This window comes from Schistocerca nitens, chromosome 2 (genome assembly GCF_023898315.1).
Source record: "Schistocerca nitens isolate TAMUIC-IGC-003100 chromosome 2, iqSchNite1.1, whole genome shotgun sequence".
NCBI lineage: Eukaryota > Metazoa > Arthropoda > Insecta > Orthoptera > Acrididae > Schistocerca > Schistocerca nitens.
Window position 1 is genome coordinate 595,889,944 of NC_064615.1, and position 22,495 is coordinate 595,912,438.

The 22,495-nt window shown below is 38.5% G+C and overlaps 1 protein-coding gene across 1 annotated transcript in view; it reads left to right on the forward strand.

Annotated features, from left to right (window-relative positions):
- Window positions 1–22,495, forward strand: part of LOC126236667 (cytoplasmic dynein 2 heavy chain 1) — an 873,274-nt gene that overhangs the window by 485,004 nt on the left and 365,775 nt on the right. Inside the window, exon 41 of the mRNA XM_049946146.1 lies at window positions 15,858–15,998. Coding sequence (XP_049802103.1) covers window positions 15,858–15,998 — 141 coding nt within the window. The remainder of the gene's footprint in view (window positions 1–15,857; window positions 15,999–22,495) is intronic.

Genomic DNA, 22,495 nt, shown 5'->3' on the forward strand with positions numbered 1-22,495 from the left:
GGCCGAATGCCCTTCCTGACACAATCCCAACCCTCCCTGGGACAGAATTAGTGTACCCAGCTGTCTCCATCTAGAGGAAGCTATGGAATAATACGAACAGTTTCAAATGTTTGCGATTCATGTAGCTGAGTCGGAAGTGGGGACCAGCCCTGTATTCACACAGTGGGATGTGGAAAACTGCCTAAAAACCACATCCAGGCTTGCCAGCAGACTGGCCATCATCGTTAATCCACTGGGCTCGCGTGCCTACCCAAGTCCAGGATGCGGCGCATTAGCACTCCCGGCAACCCTGGTCGGTATAGGACAAGGTGATTGACAGTACTTGCAATAATTGTCTTTTTTTGTGATTTGAACTGTATTATAAGTAAAAATGTAATATGCAAAAAATTAACTCCAAGCACAAACTGAAATCATTATATTTGCTTTACAAGTGCTTCTTCTCCATAGAATTTTTAAAAATGTGTATAATGTGTGTATGTGGATATATTTGACTGCAATTAAGTGTAATCACTGTGTGTAAAAAAGAATTACTGGGGAAAAGACTAATGTAAAAGACTATGGTAAAAACTGTCAAGAGGTTGTCTATTTTTTCTGTCAATGGGCATTATGAATGTAACATAACTCAATCAACATTACAGTGAGAGTCCACATTTACAATTGAATGAACAATCAACCATCTTCTGCAAATAACCCAAAGGAATGAGATTTTCACTCTGCAGCGGAGTGTGCACTGATATGAAACTTCCTGGCAGATTAAAACTGTGTGCCCGACCGAGACTCGAACTCGGGGCCTTTGCCTTTCGCGGGAAGTTTCATATCAGCGCACACTCCGCTGCAGAGTGAAAATCTCATTCTGGAAACATCCCCCAGGCTGTGGCTAAGCCATGTCTCCGCAATATCCTTTCTTTCAGGAGTGCTAGTTCTGCATGGTTCGCAGGAGAGCTTCTGTAAAGTTTGGAAGGTAGGAGACGAGGTACTGGCAGAAGTAAAGCTGTGAGTACCGGGCGTGAGTCGTGCTTCGGTAGCTCAGTTGGTAGAGCACTTGCCCACGAAAGGCAAAGGTCCCGAGTTCGAGTCTCGGTCGGGCACACAGTTTTAATCTGCCAGGAAGTTTCAACCCAAAGGAATGTTGATCAATTACATCGAAAACCACCAGTAGCTCAACAAGTAACTGTCCCTCTCATTTTAAGGTACTTTCCAATTCACACCTTGAAAATTATATGGATTTATGTGTGTAAATACCTGAGTTTTTGACACAGGTGCTGAACCACAGATGGGCACAACATTTGCATGAGTGTACGAGTGTATGTTGTCTAGTTAGGAAAAAGGCCTTGTTGATCAAAAGCTCACTTTCCAATAGTCTTTTTGTTGTGTCTGTCTGTGACTCAGCATCTCCACTCTGTGGTGAGTAGCAACTATCCTTTTCATAATATTGTTACATTCTATCCTGCATTTTCCTTTGTTTGAGTTTTTGATGAATTTATCTGGCCACATTCTCGCTAGTTATCAGACCTTACCACATGCTGTGAAGAGCGTAATTTCTCCTAGGGAAAAAGGTTGATCGTTACAGTTTGCATACTTCGTGGGATACAAATTCCTAACCAGGAAAGGCTAGAATGTTCTTGTTACTATTATGCAGTCGATATGTTGGCAAACATACTTTTTTAACCATGAGTTTAAAACTAAGAAATATTATTACTTTGTTGTTGTTGTTGTGGTCTTCAGTCCAGAGACTGGTTTGATGCAGCCCTCCATGCTATCCTGTCCTGTGCAAGCTTCTTCATCTCCAAGTACCTACTGCAACCTTCTGAATCTGCTTAGTGTATTCACCTCTTGGTCTCCCTCTATGACTTTTACCCACCACGCTCCCCTCCAATACTAAATTGGTGATTCCTTGATGCCTCAGAACATGTCCTACCAATCGATCCCTTCTGCTTGTCAAGTTGTGCCACAAATTCCTCTTCTCCCCAATTCTGTTCAGAACCTCCTCATTATGTGATCTATCCATCTAATCTTCAGCATTCTTCTGTAGCACCACATTTCGAAAGCCTCTATTCTCTTCTTGTCTGAACTATTTATCATCCATGTTTCACTTCCATACATGGCTACACTACATACAAATAATTTCAGAAAATACTTCCTGACATTTAAACCTATAGTCTATGTTAATAAATTTCTCTTCTTCAGAAATGCTTTTCTTGCCATTGCCAATTTACATTTTATATCCTTTCAACTTCAACCAACATCAGTTATTTTGCTCCCCAAATAGCAAAACTCATCTACTACTTCAAGTGTCTCATTTCCTAATCTCATTCACTCAGCATCACCTAATTTAATTCGACTACATCCCATTATTCTCATTTTGCTTTTGTTGATGTTCATCTTATATCCTCCTTTCAAAAGACTGTCCAATCTGTTTAACTGCTCTTCCAGGCCCTTCGCTGCCTCTAATAGAATTACGATGTCATCTGCAAACCTCAAAGTTTTTAATAAATGAAAAGCACCAGTTTGCTTTTGTTCTACAATATTACTTTTATTGCTAACCGGTTTTCGGCTTACAAGGCCATCTTCAGACATTTACTGAGTATTATCACCAAAGATGTTAAATGTCAGCAGACAACATTGGAAGAGAAGTAACACATCTAGACTGAAGTAGAAACATACAGTAAGTAACATCTTTGCAATGAAATAGTAAAAACTGAACAGCACTTAAATAACAATGGAGTTGACAGGAAAACCTTTAGCACAAAATGAGAATAGCATGCCTACATAACAGTTTCTATTAATAAAAAAAACTAATAAAATAAGATAAAATTAGTACTAGACAAGGCTGGCTGCATCAAGAGGTATGAAACATGAAGAGTGATACACAACCAATTAAAAAAGAAGGGACAGTTGTCAATGTAAATACAGAATACATAACGAACTTAAGCAATATCAATAAGATAAACAGAAATTAATAAATGCAGGAAAATGGAGGTGTTTGAGGGAACCTACAGTTTGAGAGTGTGGTGTTACTGCGTTTTATCATTAACATTATAATCAAAGCAGTGGCTGTGTACCAGTTTTCATTAAATAAATGAGCAAAGTAAAATATGAACAGTATTTGATGAGACAACTACAAGGGGAGTTAAACATGGACAGTAATACAAGTACAAGTTAAAAGGAAACCCTTAACTATTGAAACTACAACCCATGTGGAATACAAAGTTTTTATTTCTTCTCCATGGATTTTAATTCCTACTCCAAATAATTCTTTTGTTTCCTTTACTGCTTGCTCAGTATACAGATTGAATAACATCAGAGATAGGCTACAATCCTGTCTTACTCCATTCCCAACCACTGCTTCCTTTCCATGCCCCTCGACTTGTATAACTGCCATCTGGTTTCTGTACAAATTGCTTTTCATTCCCTGTATTTGACTCCTGCCACCTTCAGAATCTGAAAGAGAGGATTCCAGTCAACATTGTCAAAAGCTTTTTCTAAGTCTACAAATGCTAGAAATGTAGGTGTACTTTTCCTTAGTCTATCTTCTAAGATAAGTCGTAGGGTCAGTATTGCCTCACGTGTTCCAACATTTCTACGGAATCCAAACTGATCTTCCCCAAGATCGGCTTCTACCAGTTTTCCCATTTGTCTGTAAAGAATTAGTGTTACTATTTTGCAGCTATGACTTATTAAACTAATAGTTCGGTAATTCTCACACCTGTCAACACCTGCTTTCTTTGGGATTGGAAGTATTATATTCTTCTTGAAGTCTGAGGGTATTTCACCTGTCTCATATGTCTTGCTCACCAGATGGAAGAGTTTTGTCAGGGCTGTCTGTCCCAAGGCTGTCAGAAGTTCTAATGGAATGTTGTCTACTCCCGGTGACTTGTTTCAACTCAGGCCATTCAATGCTCTGTCAAACTCATCACACAGTATCATATCTCCCATTTCATCTTCATCTACGTCCTCTTCCATTTCCATAATGTTGCCCTGCAGTACATTGCCCTTGTATAGACCCTGTATACTACTTCCACCTTTCTGCTTTCCCTTCTTTGCTTAGGACTGGTTTTCCATCAGCTCTTGATATTGTTACGAGTGGTTCTCTTTCTCCAAATGTCTCTCTAATTTTGCTGTAGGCAGTATCTATCTTACCCCTAGTGATATATGCCTCTACATCCTTACATTTGTTTTCCAGCCATCCCTGCTTAGCCTTTGCACAAATTAATTCCATGGTATTATACTGACAGTGATATGTGGATAAATACAAGATAGTGTGATCACGTTCACATGGAAGACAGTGAGGTTTGTATTTCTGTCTTGTGACATATATAAATTAATGAGCTACATGAGTTCGGCCTGTGTCTGGTTTATACTGGACAAAATATTTTTATTTTTAAACCAGGACAAAATATACACTTTGCTAGTTTTTGTACTTGGTGTTTTCTCTGTAATAGCTGAATGATAATTGGCATGGTACAATACAATGACCAACTTCAAAACAAGGTGTGCCAAGAAATGTTCAGTGAACAATTTCATGAAACTGACAGCATTTTTCCAAGTGGCAGTCACTGCTGCTTTTCTTACATCTAAACACAAGTTTACTGTCAGGAACAGAACGTGCAGAAGATCCAGCAAGGAGAATAACTGTCCAAGAAGCTATTCCTATAGGAACTTTAGAACTGCCAGCCATCACTACTGCTCTGGCAGGTTTTTCTGGAATGATTCTGATCGCCCATGTTTCATCAGATAGTACACTGTTGGACTACCTCCTTCTCTTGTATTGTGCATCTTTATAAGGGATGTGCTTCATGCTGCATCTATATCACTTCTTTCAGCTAAAAATTCTCTTCATCACATATTTGAAACAAATAACTTTGAAAATTCTTTACATTGACAAAGTGCTAACTTTAAAGGCAATTTTCTCATGCATAATTTTAACAAGTTTTTGTGATATCAGGTATTCACCATTTACACGGAGCAATTTAAAACATCATTGTCAGATGATCCATTCATGTTACCAGCTTCTTGCGATTCCAGTGCATTCCAGGCAGTATGAAACCAACTTTTCATAAGGTTCCTACAGCTCTGGTACCTTTGCTTACAATTTTCTTGGTGACACTGTATGCTTCTGAATCCATTTTTGTGTCTTCAAATGTAAACAGTAGGAGTCCCACCTTGAAATTCGTTTTTGAAAAAGTTATAAATAATCCCCTTCACCTGCTTGTGAAGCATTTCACATTTATTGCGGTCACCTGGCCTTCACACACAAATTTTCAAGCTTCCACAACCCAAGGTTGCTTCATCAGGAAAGAGGGAAGGAGAGTGAAAGACAAAAGGATGTGGGTTTTAAGGGAGAGTGTAAGGAGTCATTCCAATCCCAGGAGTGGAAAGACTTACCGTAGGGGGAAAAAGGACAGGTATACACTCGCACACACACATATATCCATCTGCACATATACAGACACAGGCAGACATATGTAAATGCAAAGAGGTTGGGCAGAGATGTCAGTCGAGGCGGAAGTACAGAAGCAAAGATGTTGTTGAATGACAGGTGAGGTATAAGGGGCGACAACTTGAAATTAGCGAAGGTTGAGGCCTGGTGGCTAACGGGAAGATAGAATATAATGAAGGGCAAGTTCCCATCTCCAGAGTTCTGATAGGTTGGTGTCAGTGGAAAGTATCCAGATAACCCGGATGGTGTAACACTGTGTCAAGATGTGCTGGTCATACACCAAGAAATGTTTAGCCACATCTTCATTACCAACAAACACTGTCTGCCTGTGTCAGTTCATGCGAATGGACAGTTTGTTGCTGGTCATTCCCACATAGAAGGCTTCACAGTGTAGGCATGTCAGTTGGTGAATCACGTGGGTGCTTTCACATGTGGCTCTGCCTTTGATCGTGTACACCTTCCGGGTTACAGGACTGGAGTAGGTGGTGGTGGGAGGGTGCATGGGACAGGTTTTACACTGGGGGCGGTTACAAGGGTAGGAGCCAGAGGGTAGGGAAGGTGATTTGGGGATTTCCCACCTCCAGTAAGGCATCTCACTCACCCTCCACAACCTTTCCAACAAACCTCAATCTCCTCTCATTGCCCACAGACCCAGTCTCTCCCATCTACTCAATCTCCCACTTCCAGCTACACTCCCCCAAAACCTCAAAATTCTAATCAACACAATCTGGAACCACACACCCCAATTCTGTGGTTACCCTTTCCTCCAAACCTCTCTCCCAATCCACTATCCAAATTGAAGCCTGCCTGGAACAGTTCCATCCTCCGTCACAGCAGGACCCACCTCCTCGTACTCAAAATCACCCTCTCCAAACCTTCCAGGAATTTCTCACTTTCAGCCTTGCCTCTCAATTGTTGTTGAAAAACCTTAATCCTACTCCCAACATCACCACAGCTGAAGCCCAGGCTATCTGTGATCTGAAGGCTGACCGATCCATCATCATTCTTCCGGCTGACAAGGGTTCCACGACCATGATACTTGATCGTCAGGAGTATGTGGCTGAGAGACTGCGTCAGCTTTCATACAACACTACATACAAAGTTTGCCAAGATAATCCCATTCCCGATGTCCAGGCAGAGCTTCAAGGAATCCTCAGAACCTTAGGCCTCCTACAAAACCTTTCACCTGACTCCATCAACCTCCTGACCCCACCGACACCCCGCACCCATATCTTCTACCTACTTCCTAAAATTCACAAACCCAAACGTCCCGGCCGCCCCATTGTAGCTAGTTACCAAGCTCCCACAGAACGTATCTCTGCCTACGTAGATCAACACCTTCAACCCATTACATGCAGTGTCCCATCCTTCATCAAAGACACCAACCACTTTTTTGAACACCTGGAATCCTTACCCAATCTGTTACCCCCGGAAACCATCCTTGCAACCATTGATGCCACTTCCTTAAACACAAATATCCCGCACGTCCAGGGCCTCGCTGCGATGGAGCACTTCCTTTCACGCCGATCACCTGCTACCCTACCTAAAACCTCTTTCCTCGTTACCTTAGCCAGCTTCATCCTAACCCACAACTTCTTCGCTTTTGAAGGCCAGACATACCAACAATTAAAGGGAACAGCCATGGGTAGCAGGATGGCCCCCTCGTACGCCAACCTATTTATGGTTCGCTTAGAGGAAGCCTTCTTGGTTACCCAAACCTGCCAACCCAAAGTTTGGTACAGATTTATTGATGACATCTTCATGATCTGGACTCATAATGAAGAAGAACTCCAGAATTTCCTCTGCAACCTCAACTCCTTTGGTTCCATCAGATTCACCTGGTCCTACTCCAAATCCCATGCCACTTTCCTAGACGTTGACCTCCATCTATCCAATGGCCGGCTTCATACATCTGTCCACATCAAACCCACCAACAAGCAACAGTACCTCCATTATGACAGCTGCCACCCATTCCATATCAAACGGTCCCTTCCCTACAGCTTAGGTCTTCGTGGCAAACGAATCTGCTCCAGTCCTGGATCCCTGAACCATTACACCAATAACTTGAAAACAGCTTTCGCATCCTGCAACTACCCTCCTGATCTAGTACAGAAGCAAATAGCTAGAGCCACTTCCTCATTCCCTCAAACCCAGAACCTCCCACAGAAGAACCCCAAAAGTGCCACACTTGTGACATAATACTTTCCGGAACTAGATCAGACTCTGAATGTGGCTCTCCAGCAGGGATACGACTTCCTCAAATCCTGTCCTGAAATGAGATCCATCCTTCATGAAATCCTCCCCACTCCACCAAGAGTGTCTTTCCGCCATCCACCAAACCTTCGTAACCTCCTGGTTCAGCCCTATGAAATCCCCAAACCACCTTCCCTACCCTCTGGCTCCTACCCTTGTAACCGCCTCTGGTGTAAAACCTGTCCCATGCATCCTCCCACCACCACCTACTCCAGTCCTGTAACCCGGAAGGTGTACACGATCAAAGGCAGAGCCACATGTGAAAGCACCCTCGTGATTTACCAACTGACATGCCTACACTGTGAAGCCTTCTATGTGGGAATGACCAGCAACAAACTGTCCATTCGCATGAACTGACACAGGCAGACAGTGTTTGTTGGTAATGAAGATGTGGCTAAACATTTCTTGGTGCATGGCCAGTACATCTTGACACAGTGTTACACCATCCGGGTTATCTGGATACTTCCCACAGACACCAACCTATCAGAACTCCAGAGATGGGAATTTGCCCTTCAATATATTCTCTCTTCCCATTACCCACCAGGCCTCAACCTCTGCTAATTTCAAGTTGCCACCCCTCGTACCTCACCTGTCATTCAACAATACCTTTGCCTCTGTACTTCCGCCTCGACTGACATCTCTGCCCAAACTCTTTGCCTTTACATATGTCTGCTTGTGTCTGTATATGTGCGGTTGGATATGTGTGTGTGTGCGAGTGTATACATGACCCTTTTCCCCCCCCTAAGGTAAGTCTTCCTACTCCCGGGATTGGAATGACTCCTTACCTTCTCCCTTAAAACCCACATCCTTTCGTCTTTCCCTCTCCTTCCCTGTTTCCTGATGAAGCAACCGTGGGTTGCGAAAGCTTGATATTTGTGTGTGTGTTTGTGTGTTTTTTATTGTGTCTGTCTACCAGTGCTTTCCCGTTTGGTAAGTCTCAGCACCTTTTTTAATATATTTTTCCCATGTGGAAGTTTCTTTCTATTTTATAGGATGATGTAACTTACCAAACAAAAGCGTTGGTATGTTCATAGACACACAAACAAACACAAACACACGCACAAAATTCAAGCTTTCGTAACCCACGGTTGCTTCATCAGGAAAGAATGAAGGATAGGGAAAGACGAAAGAATGTGGGTTTTAATGGAGAGGGTATGGAGTCATTCCAATCCCAGGAGCGGAAAGACTTAGTTTAGGGGGAAAAAAGGACAGGTATACACTTGCACACACACACACACACACATATCCATCCACACATACAGACACAAGCGAAAAAAAAATTATATATATATATATATATATATATATATATATATATATATATATATATATATATATATATATATATAAAGAAAGATGATGAGACTTACCAAACAAAAGCGCTGGCAGGTCAATAGACACACAAACAAACACAAATATACACACAAAATTCAAGCTTTTGCAACAAACTGTTGCCTCATCAGGAAAGAGGGAAGGAGAGGGAAAGACGAAAGGATGTGGGTTTTAAGGGAGAGGGTAAGGAGTCATTCCAATCCCGGGAGCGGAAAGACTTACCTTAGGGGGAAAAAAGGACAGGTATACACTCGCACACACACACACACATATCCATCCACACATACAGACACAAGCAGACATATTGGTCTTTAAATATGTCTGCTTGTGTCTGTATGTGTGGATGGATATGTGTGTGTGTGTGTGTGCGAGTGTATACCTGTCCTTTTTTCCCCCTAAGGTAAGTCTTTCCGCTCCCGGGATTGGAATGACTCCTTACCCTCTCCCTTAAAACCCACATCCTTTCGTCTTTCCCTCTCCTTCCCTCTTTCCTGATGAGGCAACAGTTTGTTGCGAAAGCTTGAATTTTGTGTGTATATTTGTGTTTGTTTGTGTGTCTATCGACCTGCCAGCGCTTTTGTTTGGTAAGTCTCATCATCTTTCTTTTTAGATATATTTTTCCACGTGGAATGTTTCCCTCTGTTATATATATATATATATATATATATATATATATATATATATATATATATATATATATATATATACACAAAAACATTTGCAGATACACATTCACAGCTAGACAGCTGAATAGTTGAATGAATAATTCAGTTGTTGTGAAGCACAGTAACACAGTGCTACTAGCAGGAGAGAGTTTCTAGCTGTAACTCACAGTTAGCTGCTGGGAAAGAGAATGAATATTATTGGCTGCCAAGGTAAATGGAGGCGGTTGCATAGAACACTGAAAATTGGGCAACCTTCCTACATGACACCAACTTTAATGTGAGAAAAGGTGAAGTTGTTACATGTATAAAATTGAAGTATGACTTCAAAATCATTGGAACAAGTTGATTTTGTAGAGTTAAGCACATTGAAGTGTGTACTTGTGAATTAATTCTGAAGAATAGTTAACTTTTAATTGTCATGGAATCTATTTATTGGCAATAACAAGCAAAGATTCTGCAAGCTATACACTACAAAAATAACTTAAAATTAGCAATAAAAGATATTAAAAATCAAGGAACGTGCACATTATGCTAGAAATCAATAATTCCAGTAACGAACTAATGCCTATATGGAACATAGTGAAACATGATACAGGATAACACGTTAGAGGAGAGGATAACATCACTATTGATTTAAATGGAAGAGCTATAAATGATCAGACATAGGTAACAGGTATGTTCAATAATCATTTCTTAAATGGAGTTCAAAAGAAAAATCAAAACAGTATGTTGAAACCCTCAGATAATTAAGTCACACAGATATGTCACCTATTTCTCCATCTGAAATTAAGAAACTTGTGTATTCTCTCAAACATAAAAGCTCATCTCAATTTGATATGTTTCCAAAAGAGTACAACAGAGTTGTTCCTGTCTAATAAGTACTATTTTTTACTGAAATATGTAGTGCAGCTCTAACTCACTGCATCTTTCTTGAGAGATTGAATCATACTATTGTTAAATCCCTTTATAAGAAATGTAATGGGATAGATATCAATAACTAATGACTTATTTTGTAACACACATCATTTTCCAAAATTTTTGAGATGGTGATGTAATCTAGGCTAGTATCATATCTGAGAAACATTAATATCCTTAGTACATCACAATTTGAATTTCAGAAGAGTTGCTCTAGAAAATCTTGAGGTTTCATGGAATTGGTGGTATAGCCAACAAGGTGTTAATATCATATCTAACTGAAAGGATGCAGAAAGCTGTACTTAACAATTCAACCAGTGTAAGCAGGGAAGATTCTTCTGACTGTAAAGAAATCATTTATGCAGTTTCGCAAGGCTCAGTTTCAGGTCTACTGTTGTTCCTCTCATGCACTCACTATCATTGAAAGTAGTGCACTCAGAACGAAGAAAGTTACAAACGTGAAAGTTTGCAGATAAGTACAGTGAAATCTGATTTGCAAATGATCAATGTTTGGTGCCAATTCATGTGCCCACAGGCCCTGCAGTGGTGCTCCAATCAGACAGCAGGCTGTATTTCAATTGCCCATAATGGGCAACTCCTAAATATGACAATCACATGCAAGTAGATGTATGAGAGCTAGTTTTTCCACAAACCATTCCAGATGCCTTGCAGATAAAAATTTCTCCTCCAGATGCCCTTGTCATATGCTGCCATTAACACCGAGACATTAGTGATATAGCCCACAGTGGTGCCAAGCCAGAACAATATGGACTGCCACAGAGTGGCAAAACATCATGTTTAGTGATGAATCACAATTCATTTTGTGGAGGGATGATAACCACATATGGGTGTGGTGACAGCCTGATGAACATACAACCCCACCCATGCTGTTGCACACCACACTACCTGCATGACTGGTGTAATCATCTGAAGGCCGTAGCCTTCGGTAGCCAGTTCCCTCTAATTGTGCTATGTGAAACCTTTACAGGACAGCATTGTGTTGGTGACATTCAACCCTCTGTGGGTCCTTTTGTATGTGGTCTACCAGGGGTACTTCTCCAGTAAGATAATGCTCATCAGCATAGAGCTTGAAATGTTTAAGTCTTCCCATGTCATTTTCAGACTCTTCCATGGCTGAACATTTCCAAGATTTATGGGCCAGTTGGCTTCAGGACAACATCAGAAGTTTAATCAACTCGATGCTGAACTGTGCTGTGGCATGTATTACAGCAAAATGTGGTCTAATGTGTTGCTGATGTTGCACTGTATTTGTCTAATTGTGCTCAATGTACTTCTTTACATGTCATGATTTTGGGTTAAAGTGAATCTCTCATCTGTATAATTATTTCTAACAAATTTCATTGCAATCTGATGCTCCACTCGTGATGTGCTATTTTCCGTTTTTCTGAGTGTATGTAAATGACATTCCATCTAATATACAATAAGCAAAATTAGCTCTTTTTGCAAATGGACTTGGTATTGTAATCATTCAAACATACATACAGCAACAGAATAAATGGTAAACAATGTTTTAAAAAGCATTATTGAGTGGTTTTGTGCAACTAGTTCCACTCTCAATTTCAGAATTTCAGTTCTGCACACCTACTAGCACTACACCAATCACAAATGTAACACATGGTGAGAAAATAATAACTGGTGTGGATATGCCAAAATTATTAGGTGTCCATAATGGTGATAATTTAAATGGGAAAAAAAAGACATTTTTGAATGCCTAAAACAGCTCAGTTCAGCCACATTTGCACATTAAGTCATTGAAAATCTTGGGGAAAAAGAAATTGGTAAGTTAACTTATTTTATGTATTTTTGTTCAGTAATGTCATATGGAATAGTGTTCTGGGGTGACTCATCTTTAACAAGAAAGTCTTTATTACTCAAAAACATACTGTGACAATAATATGTAGTGTTCACGCACAACCATCTTTTACACATCTGTTAAGAAGTCAGGCATTTTTAATACTGCTTCTCAGTAATTCATTTGCTCAAGGAGATTGTTGCAAAGAACTCACTACAATTCAAAAGCAACAATGATGTATCTAAATAAAATTCCACAGGAAAAAAGACATTGATTGTTTCACATTACTGTTGGCTTTATCACAAAAAGGGGCTCACAGTGCTAATATCAAATGTTTTGATCATTTACCTAATGATATGAAATCTCAAAGTGACAGCAAAATAAAACTGGGAAAAAAGCTGCAATGGTTTCTCCTTCACAATTCCCCCTATTCTCTAGAAGAATTTCTGTTGATGTAATATGTAAAAGTTGGAGTACACGAATTAGTATTTCACACCTATATTAAAAATATATATAGTAAAATAAAAAAGAAGGAGTTATATGGATGTAAAAGGACTACTTGAACTACTTAAGTACTGAACCATCTGTGAATACAAAAGGAAGCATACGGCAGTTACAATTTAAATCTTAGAAAATTGCACATATGTGCTTCATCAAATTGCAAAAAGCAGTACAGTTCTGCTAATGCCCCTTCCTTTTTCCTCTTCTTTTATTCCTTTCGCCATTCTTCTTCACCCTTGCTTTGTGAATGCATTATAATCACCCATATAATCATAAATTAGGTTTTTATTTTCTATAAATTTTCATTCTTCTAATGAAATTGGTTGTTGGAGCCATTAATTTGCTGAACTCACAGTGCTCACAAAACCTGAACCTGATAGAAGTTCTATTGTTTTCAGCCTCTTCAGGGACTTCCTACTGGTTGGCAGATTCTATTTATGCTGTTCTGTTAACTATAGTTGATACAATTTGTATTTTGTGTACTGCTTATTATTAAGTGAAATGTTCATCTTTTGTCATGTCCACAGTCCCACAATACTATAATTTGTGGCAGCCACTGTCTGTGACAACTTGACAAATTACACAGCACACACTGTACAACGTAGGGGCTTCTAAAATGAGGCACCCCAAACCTGTGTGACACACTTACAATTATTCAGTATGCAGTTTTTTTTTTGCATTCAAGGACACTGTTGTGTTGCCTCAGAACACTATGTCAGCCAACTGCTCATATCAAGATCCTGCTGTTGGAAAATGAAAGCAAACTGTTAGGTCTGTTGAAGTTAACCCTCCCCTAGTACTTTGCATGGAAGTATAGTAATCTCTGGGATGATTGGATAAGGGTTGTTTTTTAATTGCACATTTAAATAATATTTTCCATTTATTACATAATTCTGTACAAATTTCAACAATGCTACTACAAATGTAAATTTTACATCATAACACTGAAAGGAAGTGCAAAATGGTAGGATGAGAAATACAAGGTTTCAGAAGGTTATGTGAGTAGGTGAAAGATACTGTAGGAAAGAAGAAAGGTGAAAGATACTGTAGGAAATTTAAGAAGATGTTAAGACGAAAGATACACAGTAGTATGTGTGGGTATTCAGTGGAAACAATGTAGCTATACAGGTGTGTGTGTGTGTGTGTGTGTGTGTGTGTGTGTAGGTTTGTATGTCTTTGTGTACTCCAGTTTGGGGAAAGGGGGGGTGGAGAAAGAGAGAAAATTTGTCAAAAAACTACCGAAATTTTCTGTCTTGTTTATGTGCCTGTCGATGACTCATCACCTCTACTATTCAGTGAGTTGTTACCTTTACTCTTATGTTATTTACATTCAGCCAGAACAAGCGATAAAAGTTTCCACGGAGAAATTTGGAAATGGTGTTAAAATTTTAGGGAGATGGGAAATGGAATAGCTGTCAAAAAAAACAAAAAAAAATATCTTGAAAAGAGGTTACAAGATGAACATCAACAAAAGTAAAACAACCATAATGGAATGGAATTGAAATAAATCAGGTGAGTTTTAGGCAATTAGATTAGGAAATCTAGTTTTCTAAATGTAGTAGATGAGTTTTGCTGTCTTTGCAGCAGAATTACTAATGATGGCCAAAGTAGAGAGATTATAAAATGCAGACTGATTGTAGCAAGAAATCCATTTATAAAAAAGGGGAATTTATTAATCCATAATATAAATTTAATTGTTAGGAAGTCTTTCTTAAGGTATCTGTCTGAAAGAATAGAATAGAGGGATTTTGAAATTTGTTGTTGGAGAGGAATGTTGATGATTAGATGGGTGGATTGAGTAACTAATGAATAGGTACTGAGTCACTTTGTTCAAAAATCAAGGACTGATTAATAGGACACATGCTGAGGCATCAAGGGAATCATTAATCAATTTGGTAATGGAAGGAGGTATTGGAAGAAACATTGTAGGGGGAGGCGAAAGCTTGACTATAGTAAGTAGGTTCAAGTGGATGTCTGCGACAGTAATTGTGCAGAGTTGAAGGACTTGCTCATGATAGACTAGCATCAGGAACTGCATCAAAGCAGTCTTTGGTCTGAAGACCGCAACATCAGCAGGACATTTACCAAGACCAGAGAACATAAATATTATTGTGTAAATAGAGAGACAGAGAGAGAGAGGACGAATAAATTATCAAAGTAGTTCACTTGGAAAAGTGTCTGTGTTATTGATAATTTTGAAAGATGGCACTATACGGCAAATAAAAGTAATTACTAGTATTGGCATTGTGAGCAGCTATCTAAGGTAGTTGTGGCCGAGAAAAAGTTACATGACACTGATGGTGGGGGAGCTATTAAAGCATTGTATTGAAAGTTGAATACTGGCAAATTGGCAGATCCTCACAATATGTGTGGAACACTGCATAAAAGTGTTATAGCACTAATTTTCTGTCTTGTGTTGAATGTTCACAATTATTACTAAATTTCACCTAGTCATTGTTATTTAAATTTTTCAGTGTAAGAGAAAAAATCAGTAGTGGGCAGATGGGAACATGAAGTTAGCAAATGAGGAATATGAAATATGTTTTCATTTAATTTTTTGCATAACTTTGAGATTCAGGTGTTCTGGTATTTCTCTTCTTGGTAATTTTTGGTTTATATCAATCATTTTCAATTTATTACACAATACGTTTACATTTATTACTATTGTAATGGACTGTGCATTGTTTTTTCTGGATCATAATTTCTGATATTTAATTACATGAGAGCAAAAGTAACATCCTTTTTCAGAGCAGCAGCTTTTCTGCTAATTATATAAAACACTAAAATACACCCTTCTTTGCTGTGTTTATCAAGTTTATTTAGCTAACAATGAAAGCCAACTGGCTTAATAGTATTTGGTTTTTGATGGGATGTAAAAAGGGTGATGTGTGAATGAATGAATACTTTTAGTATAGTACAATCAATTTTAATTTTTTAGGTTTGCATGTTGATATCAACAACCACAGGCCGTGCATATAGACCAAGAAACAGTGAGCGACTAATATTATATTTCAAAGACTTAAATCTAGCTGCACCAGATAAATGGGGGACCAGCATGCTGATATCTTTCCTGCAACAAGTAAGAGGAATCTGACATCAATTCCTAGTTTCAGTGTGACTTTTTTTTTTACCTTGCATGAGAGCCATGTTAAAAATATCCCCCATGTTTAATTTAATGCTGCTTAATGCCCAAATGCAATTTTTCTCTTTATATAAAGTAGTCCTGTACTTCATACTAAAATTCAGCAACTAAAAATATTCTTGATGTATTCATGACCTCGTAAAGGTTGACAAATATGTTGTTGAGAACTTTGTATGGAATCATGATTGTCATCATTTTTTCTATTTATAAATAATGCTGAAGATTCTACAGTTACTGCTGTAGGGTCACTTTATAGTGACTGAAGTATCCATTTCTCCCAACACTTGGGGTAATGGCTGTGGTGTCCCAGTTAGTACCTATGTGTGCTATTGATAAAAAGCACATGTAATGTAATAGGCTTTATGAGGTGATGAAACAGCAAGGATTTTTTTCTAGTACTTGAATTGATAAGCTGCAGTGCTGTGAGACATGTCATGGAAGATAGGGGAAGCACACCTTGGATAATGTGGTTGTGTGTGACTGCATTTTTCTAGTAGAAAAGGCCTCTCCAAAGTTCTGCTGTTTTAGGCAACATTTACACTGCAGTGTATCTTGTACAAGCATTGTTTTGTCATTTTCGTTACTTTAGGACTGTACAATTTATATTACAACAAGACACTTGTCCAAATATATCTGGAAAACAGTTTGCATTTATTGAGTATCTGTATACATTGCATTTATTTGTGAATTTATATAATGTCTTTCTCTTTGTTCTACTTCTTTTCCCTCCCACCTTTCTTCACATAGGTTGTTATTAATGGCTATCTAGATGAGGAACCTCAGCAGTCCAAACCAATGTGTAGTGTGCAGTTAACAATATATCTGTTACTCACCAGCTGGTCATTAATTAATCAGTTCATTTTTTTATACCTATACATTCTATGGTTGGTTGATTTGGGGGAGGGGACCAAACAGTATGGTCATCGGTCCCTGTATATTTTATACACATCTGTTATTCTACAGTGCCAGTAGTAATGTCACACCAAGAAAACCAGTGTGGTGTCATTCCACAACAGGTGTGGGACTGAGAAGCCCACAATGAGGTTTGTGCTTGCAATGGTGACATGGCAGGCCATGTCAGAAACACCAGCGAATACCACGCTGATTTTGTACACTCCACATCCAGTCAGTTCTCAATGAGTGGTCAATCTGAAGATGTCCTGAAACAATTCTGTATCATCATATTACATTAATTTTCCTCCACAAAACATTCCTAAGCTGTGTTACTGTGGTCGTTGACTTACATACAGCTGGGAAAAAAATTTAGTACACCTGGAAAGACAACAATGATTTTGATCCGCTGATGGCATATGCCACCTAGGGAATAGTAGTTGTACTGATAATGGTTTCAACATCATCTGCCAACAGATAGCATAGTGGCATAGCTACCAAAGCCACATGGGGGATAGTAGGTGTACTGATACTAGTTTCAACATCGTCCGCCAACAGATAACGCAGTGGCTTACTTATCAGAGCGCTGTCTATGTCTACCTTTTAATAGGGAATGCTCACAACTGCTCACTGTGGTCCAAACAAGTGAATCAAGCAGGCAACCCTGCCGGTGGAGATGTTCTCAAGTTTTCTACAGCGAGCTGAGTGAGTTTGAAAGGAATCAGATTATGGTCTCCCGAGTGGTGGGATGGTCCTTTGGAGAATTGCACACAAGCTGGATGTGCTACTTAGTTGTACAATGATGCTGGTATCAGTAGTCAAGTGAACATCCTCACACCCATAGATGAGGTTCTGGACATCAGTGCAGCACAGACGCCTGCCAGAATCATTGTGTGGTAAGGAGAGCATGGTCAGATCATACAGCTATCACAGCACAGATTAGAGGGCTTTTGAGCCCATAAATGTCATCACAAACTGTTACGAACCAGTTATTAGCACTAGAACTAAGGGTACACAGTCCTCTAACCTATCTGCCACTCATGGCACAGCCTTGACATGCACAGCTTGACTGGTGCTGTCAGAGGATCACTTGTAATATTGAATGGCATGTCATAGTCTCCAGTGATGAAAGGAGATTCTGCCTGCACACAAGTGATGGTTGTTTGCATGTACAATGTAGAATTGATGAGCGCTGACTCGTAGAGTGCATTTATCCAAGACACACTGGTTTCACTCCAGGCCTTATGGTCTGGGGTACGTTAAGCTACAACGCTTGTTCACTTTTTGTGTTCCTGGAGAGGACACTTACCAGTGCCCAGTATATGGAAAATGTTGTTAGACCCATTCTGTTGCCGTTCTGGCACACACACTGTCCTTGAAAATCAACATGCACTGCAAGACACAGCAGCAACTTCCCTGGCCAGCACAATCTCCAGACTTGTCTTCAAAAGAGCACATGTGGGATATGATGGGACGAGAAGTGACTCGTGCAACTCATCGACCAACAACTCTTACAGAAGTACAGTGGGCATGGCCCAACATATCCCAGGACAGTGTTCACCATCTGTACAACTGACTGGATGCCAAAGTCAGCACCTGCATTGCTGTCTGTGGAGGCCCCACCGTGTACTAATATGTATATTTCAGCATAGGTCGATACTACCTTCCACCTCAGAATGACTTGCACCTTTGTTCTGTAAATGTAATCATTTCATACATACCATATGCACTGTTGTGGCTGTAAAACCTGAGTGAATTGAAGACCTCTAAAAGGTTGTACCTTTTTTTAGGGGGGGGGGGGGGGGATAGTGTATTTGTTGTATTAGATTAGATTACATTAGATTAATTATTCATTCCATAGACCCATAAAAGAGGGAATCCTCCTTGGTGTGGAACATGTCAGATAAACACATTACAGAAATGTAATTAGGAAAACTTGAGTTTCATTAATTTTAATGATCCTCAGTCAATAAACAGTAAAATTATGTACATGAACTAAATTTCAACTTCTAATATTCACAGGTTTAATACTTACATCTGCTTTCATTAAATCCATCATTCAGACATTTGCAGTTTCTTGGCTATTACAACCAAGTATGGTTGAAAATTAAAGTAAATTATTCATTTAAGTGATCCTCAGTTAAGAACAGTCAGATTATGTACAAGATTTAAAATTAAACTTCCACTATTTACAGACTTAAGACTTACATCTTACATTCACACAGTAGGTAGTTACTTGAATTAAAGTATAATAAATTTTCATTAAAATGGTCTACTGCACTTGTTGAGAAACTCATGGATGGAATAGAAGGAGTTGGCCACCAAAAATTCTTTTAAATTATGCTTAAATTGTGCCTTGTCTGAAACTAAACTCTTAATGGTTGCTGGTAACTTATTGAAAATATGAGTTGCTGAATACTGGACTCCTTTCTGGGCAAGAGTAGGTGATTTTAAATCTTTATGTATATTGTTCTTATTCCTAGCATTGATACTGTGTACTAAGCAGTTAGTTGGAAAAAGAGATGTATTATTTACAACAAACTTCATTAAGGATTAAATCTGCTGAGAAGCTGTGGTATTATGCCCAATTCTTTGAATAGGTTTTGACATGATGATCTTGGATTTAACTCTTATTATACGCTTCTGTACTCTAAAATTTTTCTCTCTGTTTGTGGAGTTACCCCAAAATATGATATCATATGTCATAGTGGATTGAAAATAAGCAAAATATGCCAGTTTTTTATATTTATACCTCCTATGTCTGTCATCATTCACATTGCAAACACAGACTTGTTTAGGCGCTTTAGCAGTTCATTAATATGTTGCTCCCAACTGAATTTATTATCAAGTTGTAATCCCAAGAATTTTACACTCTCAACTTCTCCTATTTCCATGTCATCATATTGTATACACACACCAGAAGGAAATCTCTTGGAAGCTCTGAACTGCATTTAGTGGGTCTTTTCAAAGTTTAATGACAGTGAATTGGGTATGAACCACATATTAATGCCAGTAAAAATTTGATTAGCTGCCCTTTCTAAATTTATATTTGACTTACTATTTATTGCAATGTTTGTATCATCTGCAAATAAGACAAACTTGGCAACTGGTAATGTAACAGATGACAGGTCATTAATATACACAAGAAACGGTAGAGGACCTAGTATGGAACCTTGGGGAACACCACATGTAGTTTCTTCCCAGTCAGATGATGTCTGATTGCCTACTGCTGAAGTGTTACGTAATGACACCCTTTGTTTTCTATTAGTAAGATATGACTGAAACCATTTTGCAGCACTACCAGTGACACCATAATATTTTAATTTACTTAAAAGAATGCTGTGATTCACACAGTCAAATGCCTTTGACAGGTCACAGAATATGCCAGTTGCCTCTAATTTGTTGTCCAATGAATTAAGGACAGGACATTTTTGCTGTAAGTGTAAATAGCTTTCTCAATATCAGAACCCTTAAGTATAAGTGCTTAAGTATACGCTTGAATATAACCTTTTCAAAGATTTTTTAAACAGCTGGCAAAAGTGAGACCGGTCGGTAATTTGACGGCATTTCCTTGTCCCCTTTCTTGTGGAGAGGTATAACTTCAGCATATTTAAACCAGTCTGGGAATGTTCCTGCGACAAGTGATTGATTACACAAATAACTTAAGATATGACTAAGCTCACATGAACACTCTTTTATTAACTTTGTTGATATGTTATCATAACCACTAGAATGCTTTGATTTCAGGGACTTTATGATGGATTGTATTTCTTTGGGTGAAGTAAGTGTCAATTCCATTTTACTGAGATTTCTTGTGTGCACTGGTCTCAGATATTCCATTGCATTATTTACTGAACCTGAGAAATGAAATGGAATTAACCCATTATGCTGAATCTTGCCTCAAGTGGTGTTATGTTGTATGTTTCTCATAACAGAAACATTGGGAATATTGTTGTTGTACTGTAGTTTTGAATGCAAGGACTGGTTTGCTGCAGTTCTTCATGTTAGTCAATTCTGACCTGCTCTCTTCTTCCCTGCATAAACACTATAACCTACGTGTATTTGTGTATGCTTACTGTATTGAAGCCATGGTCTCACTATAGAATTTTTACCTCAACAATTCATTCCATTATTAAATTACTGAATTAACCATTCGTTGAAGTATCTGGATGTGCTGTATCTACTTGCCCCTGCTTTCCATTAATCTGTGCCATAAAGCTCTTTTGCCTTCAATTCATTTCTTTACCTAAATGATCTACTCTTCTGAAATTTAGTATTCGTCTGTAGCACCGCATTTGAAAATCTGCTATTTCCTGTATAGTTTATCATGTGTGCTTTGCTTCCACATGACACGACACTCCAGATAAATACTTTCAGAAAAGATTTATTAACACTTAAATTTATGTTTAATGATAACATATTTATCTTTTTACTGTAATATACAGTTGATGAATTCCTTTGTATTATAGAGTGAGTGTCCAGTTATCAGTCATGCAGTGTTTGTTTGAATACTTGTTCTGGTATATCTTGTACTGTTTGTGGAAGATTATTACATAATTTATGCCTCATGATTTCATAGTTGTTAAGTGATATTGACAGTCTGTTGTATGGCGTGCAAATAGATCTGTTGCCTCTTATGTTGTAACAATGTACATTTTCTTTACACTTTGCTACTAGTAACGTCTTCTTTGTTTAAGTTAAAACTTAGCATATTTGTAAGTTTATTACAGTCATGATATTTTTGTTCTAAAATGACGGTTTACAGTATGCTTCATATGAAGGACCAGTAATTACCCCAATAACTGTCTTCTGCTGTATTAAGGTGTCATGCACAGAAGTAGTATTTTCACATAAAAAAATATAATATGACATTACGTTTTGAAAAAATGAAAAATAGACTGTTCTAACATATTTTTCAGCTACACAAACCTTAAGATATTTTAATAAGTAAATTACTCTTGATAACTTACAACTACTGTATTGCACATGTTGACCCCAAGATGATTTGTAATGTAAGTGTACCCCACAAAAACTTAACATAACTTGAATCATCTCATGGAAGCTTGTCTTTAGACTAATACTACATAGTTCCTTTTGTTTTCTTCGAGCAAGAATCCATTTGCTTCATAGCAGTAGGATAGTGGAGCATTTGTGTTTGCAAAACAGTTTTTAAAGTTACTGAAATGATTACTACTATGAAGAAAAGTATCATCTGCATACTATGCTGTGCTGGGCTTAATAAATGATGGTAGGTCATTAATCAATAAGAGGACGAAGAAAGAACCCAGCACAGATCCCTGTGGAACACCTTCCTTAACTTGTTCTATATTGGACATTTCTTTGCCAACACAGAGAACATGCTACAGTTCTGTAGGTGTGATTTTAATATTTTAAGGCTGTTAGTCCTTTCTTAAAGAAGCAGTGTGTGTCTTACATAGTAAAAGGCTTTGTTTACGTCACAAAAATTGTCTTAAGCAGATCCTTTGTACTCAAACACTCAATGTATGTATTTTTCTCCAGAGTTTTCAACAGTTGAAAAGTTT